This window comes from Falco cherrug, chromosome 6 (genome assembly GCF_023634085.1).
Source record: "Falco cherrug isolate bFalChe1 chromosome 6, bFalChe1.pri, whole genome shotgun sequence".
Taxonomy (NCBI): Eukaryota; Metazoa; Chordata; class Aves; order Falconiformes; family Falconidae; genus Falco; species Falco cherrug.
In genome coordinates, this window is record NC_073702.1 from 29,264,192 (window position 1) to 29,277,524 (window position 13,333).

Consider the following 13,333-nt stretch of genomic DNA (forward strand, 5'->3'; position numbering starts at 1 on the left):
TAAACCACTGCCCATCTGCTGTGAAACAGGCAAGTTGCACAGTACATCCAAATGTAATGAATTTATTCACTGAACTGTAAAGTATTCTGCTGCAACTTACCAAGTGTAAGTCTGAAATCTGATATACAACTAAGTAACTTAAACAGAGTAGGAAGAATTTCTTGTGCTCTTCCTAGATTAATTTTTTTTTGTCCAGCCACTCCGATTGTCTGTTCCATTCCTAAGGTGCTACTGAAGCAAAAGTGCCTAGCAAACAGACACAGAACAGCATCACTACCCCGACAGGACAGGGGAAGAACAGTAAACCATTTTGCTTCACTGACTGCTTGCAATTCAAGGCAGGATATATTTTTTAAAAAGCTGAAATGTTGACTGAAGGTGAACGTTTCATGTCATTTTTAAATATAGATGCAGTTGAATAAAAATAGCTCATGAATCTGCCTAACAGTTTGAGGTCCATTCAGCTTCTTAATCACTCTAGTATGACACAAGGCAGTGCACGTTATTGGTATTTTTACAGCATTTTATTGGGTTAGCATCCACACTAATACAGATACACAACTTCTACCTTACCTCTTTCTCTATTACTCTCAGATTATCTGAAATGGCAGACACATCTACACTTCAGACATAATTTTAAATGTGATAACTTCATCTTGTGTGATGGATTACTCAACTCTCTTTCAAATACAGGATACTCCCACAAGGCTGAGAACTCAGTTTATCACGAAAATCTTGGAACAGTTAGTATTTTAAGGTAACTTCAAATTTTCTTTGCTTCTTTTAGAATTTATTGTCTTTGAAAAGCTTGATTAATTTGAAACAGTTTTTAAATTAAAATTCTGTATTTGGAAGGGGCATTCATTTCAATCAGAGGTTGGGGATTTTATGTACTCCTACGTACCTGCTTTTTTTTTTCTTTTAATGACGGAATTACACATAGGGCAACACGGTTTACAAATTAAGCGTTAGTAACACTGTTTTAAAACACAACTTAAAGGTACATGGAATGAATGCAATAAACTTATTTGTCAAATCGTATTATCAAAACCACAGAAAACAATTTGTGAGAAATGCAAATGAGCTGGAACTAAACCGTGTTAAGGAGTTTTAGTCATATAGAAATACAACTCCCATTACAACGAAGAAGAGATTTTATGCCTGTAAATAACCCCTTGTGTTAAAGCAACTACGCTGTAGGTAAAAATCCGAATTAATGCTGTGTCTTTGCCTCTCGAGTAGTCCTGACCATACACAGGCATGTGAGAGCCAGGGTTCTGCATGCACGTGATCGGTACAAAGGTATATTCTTTGCATAATTGCTCTTACTTAGTTCTGACAAGCCAGTAAGTACAAAAGCATTAAAAACCACGGTTTACTGTTTTTGTGTGTAACTGTGTGCCGCGGGTAGGTGTACGTTCCAGGGGAGCACTCAGACACGTTTAAATGTTGCTGAACCTCCTTTCTGCGCAACCCAAAGTGCTGCTGGCAAAGCTAGGCCATCCCTACCGCAGGAATTCGTGGCGATCCGGAGTAGAACCCAAGAACCACGCCAGCCAAAGCACTGCAGACTCCACTTCGGGGGAGAAACCCGAAATCCAGCCGACAGTTCCAAGCCAGGAGCCGGCCTATGCCCCTCCGAGCGCACACAACCCACGGCCAACGCTCCACGCCAGCACAGCACCTGACCACGGCGGGTTTCTGGGCTGTGTTTGCAGCCACGCGTCACTGCAGGCCCGACGCTCGCGGCTGGGCGCTTAGCGTTTCCCAGCCCTGACGCCGAGGAGCGCCAGCGGCGGGCAGGCCCCAGCCGGCGGCAGGACGGCCACCCGGCGGGCCCGGCTCCCCCGCCCCGCTCCCCCGGCCGCCGCGGCGTGCGGCAGCGCCGGCACCGGGGGACGACCGCCCCCACGCACACCGCCCGGGCGGGTGCCAGGCAGCGCCCCACTCCCGAGGAAGCGGCCCAGCAGCGCCCCGCGGCCGGGCCCAGCTCTCCTCTCCCCGCGGGCGGAGCCGCCTCCACGCCCCACGCCCCGGGCAGCGCGGGCGCCGTGAGCGCTCCGCGACGGCTGCCGCCGTGCCAGCGGGGCCGGGCCGAGGTCCCCGCCACACCCCGCCACGCCGCACCGCCGGTGCCCCATCGCGGGCCGCCGGGGCTGCACGGCGCGGCGCGATGGCGCCGACGCTGCTGGACCTGGCCCACTGGAGCACCTGGGCGGTGTGCGCGGTGATCAAGGTGCCGCAGCTGGCGGCGGTGCTGGCGGCCCGGTCGGCGCGGGGGGTCAGCGCGGGCAGCCTGCTGCTGGAGCTGGCCGGGTAAGGCGGCGGCGGGGGGGACACGCGCAGACAAAGGACGGGGTGGGGGCAGCACAACATGGCGCCCCCCGCCGGGGCGCGGTGGCTGCGCGCGCAGGCAGGGGGCCCACGGCGGGAGGAGCCGGCGGGGCGGGGCGGGGCGGGGCGGGGCGGGGCGGGGCGGGGCGGGGCGGGGCGGGGCGGGGCGGGGCGGGGCGGGGCGGGGCCGCCTCGCCTCAGCGGGGCTTCCCTCAGCGGCGGCCGGGGAGGGCGCTGGGAGGTGTCGCTGCGGCGGGTAATAGTTCCGTTCCTTCCCAGACGGCTCCGGTAGGGCGGGAGAACGTGTCGAGCGGCTGCTTGCAGGGAGCAGCGCGCAGCTTGTTGCTCCCTTCGGTTATAAACCCGCGCTCCGATGCATGGTGGTCACCCCCTCCCGCCGGTCGCCCTTGCCCTCACCGGGCGGCGGCGGGAACCTCCTCTTCTAAAGTGTTAAGGGAAACTCGGCTTTTTTAACTTGCCCAGAACCAACCCAGGCCACCCATGTAGCTGGAGACAACACCGACTGTCGGGTTTAAGCCGTATGTTTATTAAAGGGTTATGAAATGGTCCGTGTGCCCTGTTGTGCAGGTAATTGTACAGGTCAGACAGGCTTCTTCACCCAAATGAAACATCATCAGTCTTTAAGAAAATCATAAACCATGTCAAACCCCAAGGATTTGTCCGTCTGTAGTAAACTTATATGGGCTAGGCTTATTGAATCTTGCTTAAAGACGATTGTATGGAATGAAAAATAGACTGCATGCACGTACATTCAAATGTGGGTACAAGTACGTGAGAGAAAATACCTTGAAGAGCCGTGCATTTACCAGACTGAGGGATGGAGGTGGCCAGAACATCCAGCTGGATAGATGGCTGCTAGTTCTCTGCACCAAGCTAAAAAAGGGCTTTTTAGTTAGAAAAATCACCGCACAAAAATGGCATGTCATTTCTGAATGCTCCTGTGCTTCGTCTTCAGCGAGGGGCAGAGGTGCTGCCCCTGGTCTGGCTGTGGAGGCTCAGGCGTGCAGATGGCTTTCTGCAGGGAGCTGTGCAGGATCCCCATGGGCTCTGCTGTGGCTGTTTCTCCGTGGTGCTGAACCCCTGTTGTTGCTGTTTGCCCTTAATACACCTCAGAGTAAGCCAGCTGAATTCTAGTTCCAGCAGAGATAACTTACGCCACAGCCCTAGCCAAAAAGTGGTGGTAGCATTTTCAAATCATTCATGTGCATTGATGTGCATTAAAGAGGCTTTCTAAGTAGTGCTTCAGATGAGCATGGAGAAGCCATAAATGGCTCTTCGAGCACCTGTGTGATAACCACGGTACCCACAGCACTGCAGGTTCTGCACCTGCTCTGGGCAAAACTATTTTGAAAGGGTTGCAACAAGGCTTTTTTGAAACATTTATTTGGACTGGTTGTTTATTTTGTAAGCTGTTTATCCTGCAACCTGTAAAGACTTTGAGTCCAGCTGCAGGGAGCTTTGGGGCCACTGGTATAAACTGAGATGGTGCTGCAGAGTCAGCATGCAGTGACCTGGCAGAGGAGTGACACAGAAGCATGGTGCTGATGGCAAGGAATCTAATTTGACCCTAAAAGAATTAAGACTTCTAGGAAGTTCAGATATTTAAATTCTGAATACTGTAAAAACCAGTTTCCTGCAAGGCAGGCAGTTCCTTATGCCATTTTTATATGCTGATGCATATATGCCATCAACTTTTCCTTACAGAAAACTATATCCTAAGAGCCCTTTCTATCTTCTCTGCAGCCTTGAGGTTTCTGTGTAACCCCATGGACTTGCACGAAGGTTGAAGAAAGTAAATATGATAAAAGTTCAATTCCTTTTAGGTACTAGATCATGGAATACCAGGAAGGAGAACTGCCATTGTTTGGTGCACTTAAGAGCAGGCTGTCAGTCTGACCAGTACAGCTACACTGGGCAATCTTGTACCAGTATGTATTCTAGACAGCTTGGAAGGTGTTTTCTACTCCTGTAAAACTTGCTTAAGGTATAGATTGAACTACAGACATTAATAAACCAGTTACCCCAGAGATGCCAAGGCAATTGCAAAGAGAAGGTATCTTCTACATCTGGAAGCCTTTATTTTATTCTCATCAGTTGTAATTAATAAAATTATGCCTTACACACTGTGACACAAAGACCTTGACAAATGGTGTGGGCAGCTCTCTACATCTTACTCTATTTGAAGGTAACAGAAACATACTGCAGAACATCAGGCTTGCACTTTGTCTTCATACTTGTTTGACCAATTTGACAGCAGGGGCTGCACCTATCTGGAGCCTTTTGGCACAACCAAAACAGTAAAAAAGAAGTTGTGAAGGAGCTGTCCCGTCCCTTTGTGCAGTCATGCTGTTTTGTGTCTTTCTGTTCAGCTTCCTTGTGTTTCTGAGGTACCAGATCTATTATGGTTACCCTCTGCAGACATACCTGGAATATCCCATCATCATTGCACAAGGTAATTTTTTAAGCTGTGTTTTGGAAATGGAACAGGGCTCATTCAGCACTCCAAGGCTCTGCATGTGGGTACAGTACTCCACTGCAGTGATGTGAATCCATTGAGCAATTCTAGTTGGAGCTGGGGGGGAAGAGGGAATGAACATCTAAAATAGAATTGAATTTTTATAGATTTTATGAAAATGCTGCTCAGGTGGATCTGATTAAGAGAGAAATTAATACACACACACAATTGCAGTGTAAGCTCATCCTTTATCCAGTTACTCCACATGGGAAAGAAACATTATAAACACTCCAGACTCTAAGAAAAGCTTCATTTTTGAGCTTGCAGTGTTTTGGAAATCAATCAAATCTGAGAGATAAAACCTCTAAGAAATTAGTGTCTGTAGACATGGTGCCCAGTGGAACCGCCAAAGATTGCATTTGGGCCCCTTCTCTCCATTCTGTGACAAGCAATCTTGTGTTTATTTCAGATGTCATTCTCCTTTTGTTTATTCTGCGTTTCAGCGGAAACATGAAACGAGCTTTGTTCTATGCAGTCATGTATCCTTTGAAATCTGGGAATTTTGGTTTATGTAGCTTGTTTGGTAGTTCTTTGCATAGCAGCTATGTCATCATTTGTTTGTGCTACTATTGTAAATCATTTTCAGCCACCCCTCAACATGCATCCCACATTCACATGCTGAATTCTGGGACCACAGTAAAATCTCTAAAAGAAGCAAGCTTTACATGTAGCTGTCCTTTAGAAGGCCCACAAATGATATGGAGTAAGACCAATTCTTAATTACATATTTGCTAGAGATGCAGGGTGGAAATGGTGAATCTTTTTTCTTTGATTCCTACCCATGCAGATGGTACAGCAGTGTTTGTGGGGCTTTTTTAATAGGACTTGGGCTTAAATCTCGAGTCTTATGCTTTGGGACAGGTCTTCAGAAACTCCAGGTGCTGCCTCACCAAAGACTGTGGAAAATAGGAATACTTAGTGTTTCAACCAGTTCTTAATATGCTTTATCTAGATTGTATAGTCTGTTATAAAGTTTCAATAAGATTACTTCCAGATGTTTAAAAAAATCGAATTCCCCAGGAGTTTTGAGAGCTCTGGTATCCTAGACTTTTCAGTGCTATGAAACTTAACATAATGTAAGATTTGGGGGGGGCTGGTACATGCTAATACTGCGGAAGTGGATAATAGATCTGGCCATGGTAAGTGCTGCATGATTATTTGAAATTAGGTCCTCATATGAAATGACTTTTTTTCTGGAAATCTTTATCAGTAAAATCTCTCTTTATATTTGTCCTTTAAAGGGTTAATCTTTTAGGTTAGCTTTCAGAACAACCAACCAGTTTTCAAATACAGCTGGTTCTCACTTCTGTGAGTAGCTGGAAAACATAGGACTGGCAATAGAGACTCTATGGGGGGAGAAAGAAGTATGTTCTGAGGTAAAGTTGTCAATTGTGCTGCCTTAATTAAAACTGCCAAAGGTTTAAGATGTTGCGAAAATATGAAGATGTTGCAAAAATATTTCCCCTCTAGTCATAATGTCATAATCCTAATTAATAAACGTTTAACATGAAGAAAAGAACAGAGCAGCAGTCAAAGCAGTTGAAACAGGGAATGTTGAGTATTTCACAAGATCTTTTTCCCCTTTAGTCCTGGAATTTTGCAAGAAAAATATCATCTGATAATGCCCTACATAGGTTAAAGATGGTCTTTGTCCTTTTTATCAGAAGAGAGAAAGATAAAATGTAATTGAGAAGAACTGGAGTTGCTAATGCAAAAGATGATAAAAATGAGGAGGAAAGCTTCTGAGACCCAACGCCAATTTACTTGCAAGGGAAATCTGTGCGTGGCACAAAGACCATGCGGAGGTCCCCTCTACCCACTGCCTTTGCAAAATCCCCCTTAAGAGGATGGTAGAGTGAATAGTCCATTCCCTTCATTGTTTTTTCCCACCAATTGGACTAATTTTCCACACATTCTTGTCAGTTTTTGCATTCTTTTATGGTTTACTTTGCCAGACATAATGGTAACAGATGGTCTGAATCAACCTTGCTGTTTAGACTAGATCAGCCTCTTTTTAGCTAACTTTCTTAAACAGTTTTATGTAGCAGGTCGAGAGGCTTTTCCAGTTCTTTGCTTCTTGCTGTATTTGCCTCTATGAAGCATTTGCCAACAGCACTAGCAGTTGTCATGCTGTTGTCGCTTCTTTCGGAGCAGTACCTCAGGAATCAGTCCCTTCCTTCTGGCAGCTTCAATTTTTTGCTTCACGGTTCCTTAGTAAGAATGCTTTGGTTGCCAAATACTGAAAAAGTATCTCATTTAGAATTAAAAAAATAGAAAGCTAGTCCTGGTTCTTAGTAAGTTACATACTAACAGCCATAAGCTAAGCACTCAGATAATAAAATGGCAGAGGCAGAGGTTTGTTCTCTTTTTTTACCTGCTTTTCAGAATTTGTGCACATTCATCAGTGCGGCCAGTAAGCTGGCACAGCTGTTGTGTCTCTGGCAGACAAAAGATTCTGGACAAGTGAGCGCCTTGACCTGGAGTATGTCTGCATATACCTGTGCAAGTAAGCTATGGGCAACTTGGTGTGAATGGTGGAGTTTTCCTTTTTTAAAGCCGTATCTCCTCTTTCAGTAGGTCTTTATGACAGTAGGTAAAAATCTTGCTTGCCCAGTGTAGCTTCCCTTAGTTCCAACTTCTGAGTTTCAGATACCACTGCCTCCTGAAACCAAGTTTTATTATTGGCACCAACGGCACTTTGACTTAGAAGACTTGCAGATATGGTCAAGGGAACCTAATACAGTTGAAATAACTGAAAGAGTGTCTTTAAAACGAGCAGATTTCAGTGTTCTAGGATTTAATAAAATTACTAGTGACGTAGCATGAAAAGGTGCTCAGTTTTGAGTTAGACAACCAGACAACGCTAATTCTGAAAAGTCACCTACAAATAAATACACACTTAATGCTAAATACCTTTAACTCTATGACTATACGTAAATGCATTTCTCAATGGAGGAGGATTTAGGAGCGTACCAAGAACAGTGTTTTGTGCAGTTCATGGATTAATTACCTAGTGGTCTGCATGAGCAGTTCTTCTGCAGCTCTTTGTCCGAAGTCATATTCACAAAGCTTGTTTAAAATAGTCTTCCTCTAAAACATAGCGGTGCTGGCTCTATTTCCCAGTGAAACAAATGTTTTTAAGTCATTAGAAGTTGTGGTAAGTTTGCTGAACAATGCCAATAAACTTTGTAAATGGTTTTATTCTGCTGCAAATGTGAAATAATTAATGTTTAGATTTGTTGTGGGAAGGATTGCAATTTCCTCATATTTGCAGAAGCCTAAAAGCATGCATGTGAACATTGACAATGGTTAAGTCACGCTAACTTAATTGTGGGTGTAACTTAATTGTGGGTGTAACTCAGTATCAACTATTGAAGGAGGGTGCTGAACAGAAAAAGAAGCAGTGAACTCTGACCCCATCCAATCTAGTGTGATAGATACCTAAAATTTCTAATTACATCACTGATTTTCTCATTAAAAAAGACCCTTAATACAGTGTCACTCAGGTTCGAGAGCTTGATCTCTGATGCGAAAATAGTGAAGAGTGAATGCACTAAAGGTGGGAATGTCTATACAATGTATACTTCCATGCGAGCGTATCCTCTGTTGAAAAATAGATAGTTCATCATTTTTGAAGGTATAAACTTGTCATATCTAGTCCGCTAATCAGAATTCATTCAATTTACAGCAAGAATAGTTACAACTGTAATGACTACGAATGATCTCGCAGGTGAGTAAAGTACGGAATCGCCCGCCTCTCCAACAAAACAGCTGCCATGGTAGTTTTTAGCTGTTTTGTAAAAGCAGTGATCTGGTCACAGAAGAACAAACCATGAGTTTGTCCGGTGAGTTAGCACAGTGAGGGAAGGAGATACTGCTAAAAAAGTAGCACAGGATTACAAATCAGTCAAACACCGGGAGAAAAATATGCTTATGCTTTATCAGATAGTGCCAAGTGGTCCAAAACCCATTATTTTTTTCAAAAGGCAAAAAGCACTACAAAATTAACTTAATTATGAAAATAGCCAGATAAAGCATTAAAAATCCTTAATATTTAAATAAATAAATAATAGTAAAATACAACTTTTAAAAATCTGTAATAATTGAGTGATAGCTTTTCAAATAGTAAGTGTTTCCTTATTGTGGGGTTTGTGCATGAAGAAGTTCTAGAAAACTATTCAGAGTTCAGCTAGTATATGAATAGTTTTAGGCACAACATTCAGAATGTTTATGACAGGTTGAAAATTAAATGGTAGGCTGGTATGAAACTCACAAAAAACTGGTTTCAGGTATATGATTTGCAGCTGATTTCACTATAAAGCAAATTTATTTAACAGCTTCTTACCATCCTGACAAAACTGAAAAAGCTAAGGAGTGAAGCAGATTTTTCAATAAATGGTTCGAAATCAGTACTCGGTGGATTTAAGAACAGTAACAGGATCACACTTTATTCGGTGGCTCCTTGTTCTAGTCAAAACTGATATTTCACCAGAAACATGATTTAAATGGATTTTTTTTTTTCCTTTAAGCAGCCCTCTGCAGCACAAGGCTCTGGTTTTACATGTGGTTCAAGTGGCTCTTTCACTGGCAAAGGAAGTCCCTGTTTCAGTTGCTTATTTCCATCCTTGTGCTCGCTGCTTTCTCTTTGCCAGAGTTAAGGGTTTGTGGGGCCATGCAGTTAACTGCATCACCACAAAACTGGCTTAATGCACGTGCAGAAATTTAATCCGGGTCAGTTACTGAGTCAGTTCACCCACAGCTACACACTTACACTGATGAGAAGCAAGAGAGGTATATTGAGGGGAGAAAGGAAGGGAGAGGAACACCATCAAAGTAAAAAGCTGGCTTTTCCAAGTAAAGCTGGCTCGGGTTAAAGCTGCTTCTTAACACATACACAATACACTTCGGAACATGGGAGAGATGGCAGCAAACACTGATACTGTGCTGCTCTAACGGAAAATGTTTCCAGCTAACTTCTAACACTGAACACTTCAGCACATTCATCTTAGTTTCATACACATGTACATTGTGTACATTTCTGTGAATATTCCACTTACCGAGTGCGTATCAGATACACCTCAAATTGTGGTCTCAAGGCAGAGATACTATGCTTACTTTGGTTTTAAAAACATCTGAAAGTTAATCAGGATACTGAAAAACTGTTTTTTTCTCAGTTGTCAGATTTCCTCTCATTAAGGTCTGACAGATACAAGTATTTCCTGTCTCCCTGAAGTCTAAACGTAACAGATGGCGGTAGAGAATAATCCTGTTTTTATAAACACCACATGCAACTAATAAAGACATGTGACCTGCGACTCCCAGTTTAATTTTTGGTGTAAATATAAATATATATGAGGCTTGTACTATTCTGCTGGGGTTTTTTCACAAAAGAATTAAAGCTACTGTAGCGTATTATTTTCAGATATCACTTGTAAGTGGTAAATGCTCTTCTCTGCTATATTACTGAGAACTTCTGGGTTCCTGAACATGGTAATTTAAACTAATTGACTGAAAAGAGTTGCCGAGTGGCAACCAGCCTATTCGTACAGCAATGAAGGTTTACAAAACATATGTTCTGAAAATTACAGCAGGATTTTTCTTGTTTCCTTTATGCTTACATGATTTTTTTTCCCTTTTAGTTCTCATCCGTTTCATAACCATGCTCATTCTCAATATTTGGGTCACAGCCACAGTCCTGCACTACAGGAAGACTAAAAAGACTGATTAGAAGACACCCATCAGCACGCACCACAGTTATCAAAAAACCCTGATACAATTATGTTTAAACAACAGAAAAAAGGTTGAGGAAGCTCTCTCTTTCTTAAGCCTAGTATTTATCCCTAAGCGTGCTTAGTACAGTCATGCTTATTTTCTCTTAGAAACAATTCTGATAAGATACTTAATTTAAGCAGCATATTTTTATTGGTAATTTAAGACAGATTTCACTGCTATCACATTTTCTCTGGATGTTTTTTACTAAGCGAACAAGGTATTTCATATTTAGATGTTTATATATTCTTGTATCACTTCAGTACTTTCTGGTTACATATAAGCAATTTTTTCCGATTATACAAGAGCAGTTTTGCACCAACATATCAACTCATCTCTCTGCGTCTGCTGCAAGTTTGAAAAACAGCAGATGTTTGTTGTCTTCTTGCAAGCAACTCAATTAACTATCTGTTGTTAATTAAGTTCAACATAACTATTTTTAGGATGAAGAAAATCTGAATCAAGGTCCAATCCAAAATAAGGTTCTAAATGTGTTTGACGAAGTCACAAATTCCAGCTGGGATCGTAGCGCTTACATGCAACACTTAAATAGTACAGTTTATACAGCTGATACAGGGTACCCATGGTCGCTTTCTTCAATATACCCAGGTTTTATTAGGGTAAGAGCAAAAAATCAGCTATGAATTCTTTTTCAGCCTGAGCTCTTTATTCACTGAACATACTGGTTTAGGAACAGCAGTGACTAGAATGTCTAGGAATTAATGACACTTTGACCAACAGTTAAAAATTGTGTTCAAGCAGAAGTTCCTGAACCGATACCCAGAGCCCGCAGACACAAGCCACACAGACCATGACCCGTTTACACGTGCACCTTGACGCATCACAAACTCATCTCCAGTGGTGTCAGGTTTTGACGATACTGCTCTGTGCTTTGTTAGTTTTTAGCCTGTCTTGTGCTAAGCGTGCTGTCGGACGTTTACATTTTTACTTTGGAGATTCTGATCTATTTGTAATAGGTATACGAAAAAAAGGAAAAGGATATTGCTGAGAACTATTAACGGGGGATTTTGCTTTTGAAAGTAATGCTATTCCAACCAGAAGTTACCGAAGTAATCACATAGCTTGCCTTCATTACCCACTGTGTTCTCCAAAATGAAAAGATAGGCCTTTCAAAAGAGTTTTTACAGTATTACTGTTGATCAGCATGTTAAAACCAAGGCACCCTTGATCCTGACACTCCTGACTACTACGGGAAGACTGCACTGCCCACAGTCGAGGCAGGTTTTCCTTGCGACATGCTAAATAAATGGACTCACGCAAGAGCGGGATCTGCAAAAGCGGATGTTTCCACCAGTGTACACTCAGCAGACGGGGACCTTCACCATCAGAAAACATCGCTGCTTTGTAAACTCTCATTTACAGCAGGAAGGGGTGGGAAGAGCTATGTCTGTGGACATACCATTTAATGTATCTCACATTACTGAGAGCAAGTTCAAAGATGAGCTTTTTTACTGCTCCAATAAAATGCATAAATGCTTCTGTGTTAGTTGAGACAGTAACTGTAAACATCCTGATACTGATTTTTCTAAAGCTGTGTAACATAGATGAAGCGGTCTAAATGGTGGCAGGTGGCATGTGGTACCTTTTCCAGGCCGTATTAATAAATGCTATTCTTCATGACGGATTAATGGCATGCTTACAGTTAATTTTTATTACCTTTAATTTTTTATTCTGTTTCCATATATGGAGAGAAAATGAAATATTCATTACAGGTCATTAATGGGCAGCTTGCACCTTGATGTTTGAAATGTCAAGCCTGTAAATTATCCACCTGTAAAATGCTAAAGAGCCGCAGCATCTTAAAAGGAAAAAACCACACTTCTCATCTCATTTTTTTAACTAAAGCTTCATCTTGATAGAGAAAGATTTGTGCAGAGTCCAAGCCCTCTCTGCTACTGACATCTTTCATACTCCTGAGCGATGCTGCAGCAAAATGAGGACACTTCATTTTCGGTTTGAGGATCAGCACTTTAAAGTTGGGTTTTTTACGCCATAAAACTCTGAAAATGCATTTAAATAAAGTTCTTTACAGGTTACTTGACATATTTCAAATAAATCATCTTGGAAACCTGTGGGGGGAAAAGAGACAGAGGAAAAGAAATCAAGCTGGGCAATTCACAAGCTTAAGGTAAAGTAGTTTTGTTGACTTGGAAAGCTGGATCATGAGTTCTCATTCAAGCTGCAAGAGACACGGTACAAATCAGAAGGTAGCAGTAAATAGTTTTACACATCCCACCCCCCCGCCGAGAGAGTGATTTCTTTCACTTTCGTAAGGTGGGTGTATGCTCAAGTCCTGGGCAAGCCCCGTGAAAGCGCAGAGCCTGTGCTTTTCCAGTACATAAACCATGATCCTCTCAGCAGCCGGATTACAGGCAATAGCTTTAGACAAGGTAGACAGGGAGAATAAATCTTGTTAAACTTGTAATTCAACAGTACCGGGGCGGACACAAGCGAGTTGTTTGCTGTGTAATGCAGCAGCGGCCCAAAGGCAGGCAGGGAAAGCACGGTGGATTTATTGCAGTGTGTGTAAGCCGGTAAGCAGCTTTTACCCACAGGGCAGGAGGGAACACATCTCCATTCACACACCCTGTAGAAGTGCTGAATTACACAGTCGGTGTCTAATTGCACCGGTTCACAACATGCTCACAAGGTAACGCAGCCTGTCCTGTCCTG

The 13,333-nt window shown here is 43.0% G+C and overlaps 1 protein-coding gene across 1 annotated transcript; it reads left to right on the forward strand.

The window, feature by feature from the left end:
- The first annotated feature begins 479 nt into the window (after nucleotides 1–479).
- On the forward strand, nucleotides 480–12,284 carry SLC66A3 (solute carrier family 66 member 3). Its single transcript, XM_055714465.1, has 7 exons — nucleotides 480–2,316; nucleotides 4,725–4,807; nucleotides 5,280–5,349; nucleotides 5,952–6,009; nucleotides 7,256–7,376; nucleotides 8,559–8,600; nucleotides 10,510–12,284. The coding sequence occupies exons 1-7, from the start codon at nucleotides 2,174–2,176 to the stop codon at nucleotides 10,596–10,598; spliced, it is 606 nt and encodes a 201-aa protein (XP_055570440.1). The 5' UTR covers nucleotides 480–2,173; the 3' UTR covers nucleotides 10,599–12,284.
- Nucleotides 12,285–13,333: the final 1,049 nt, after the last annotated feature.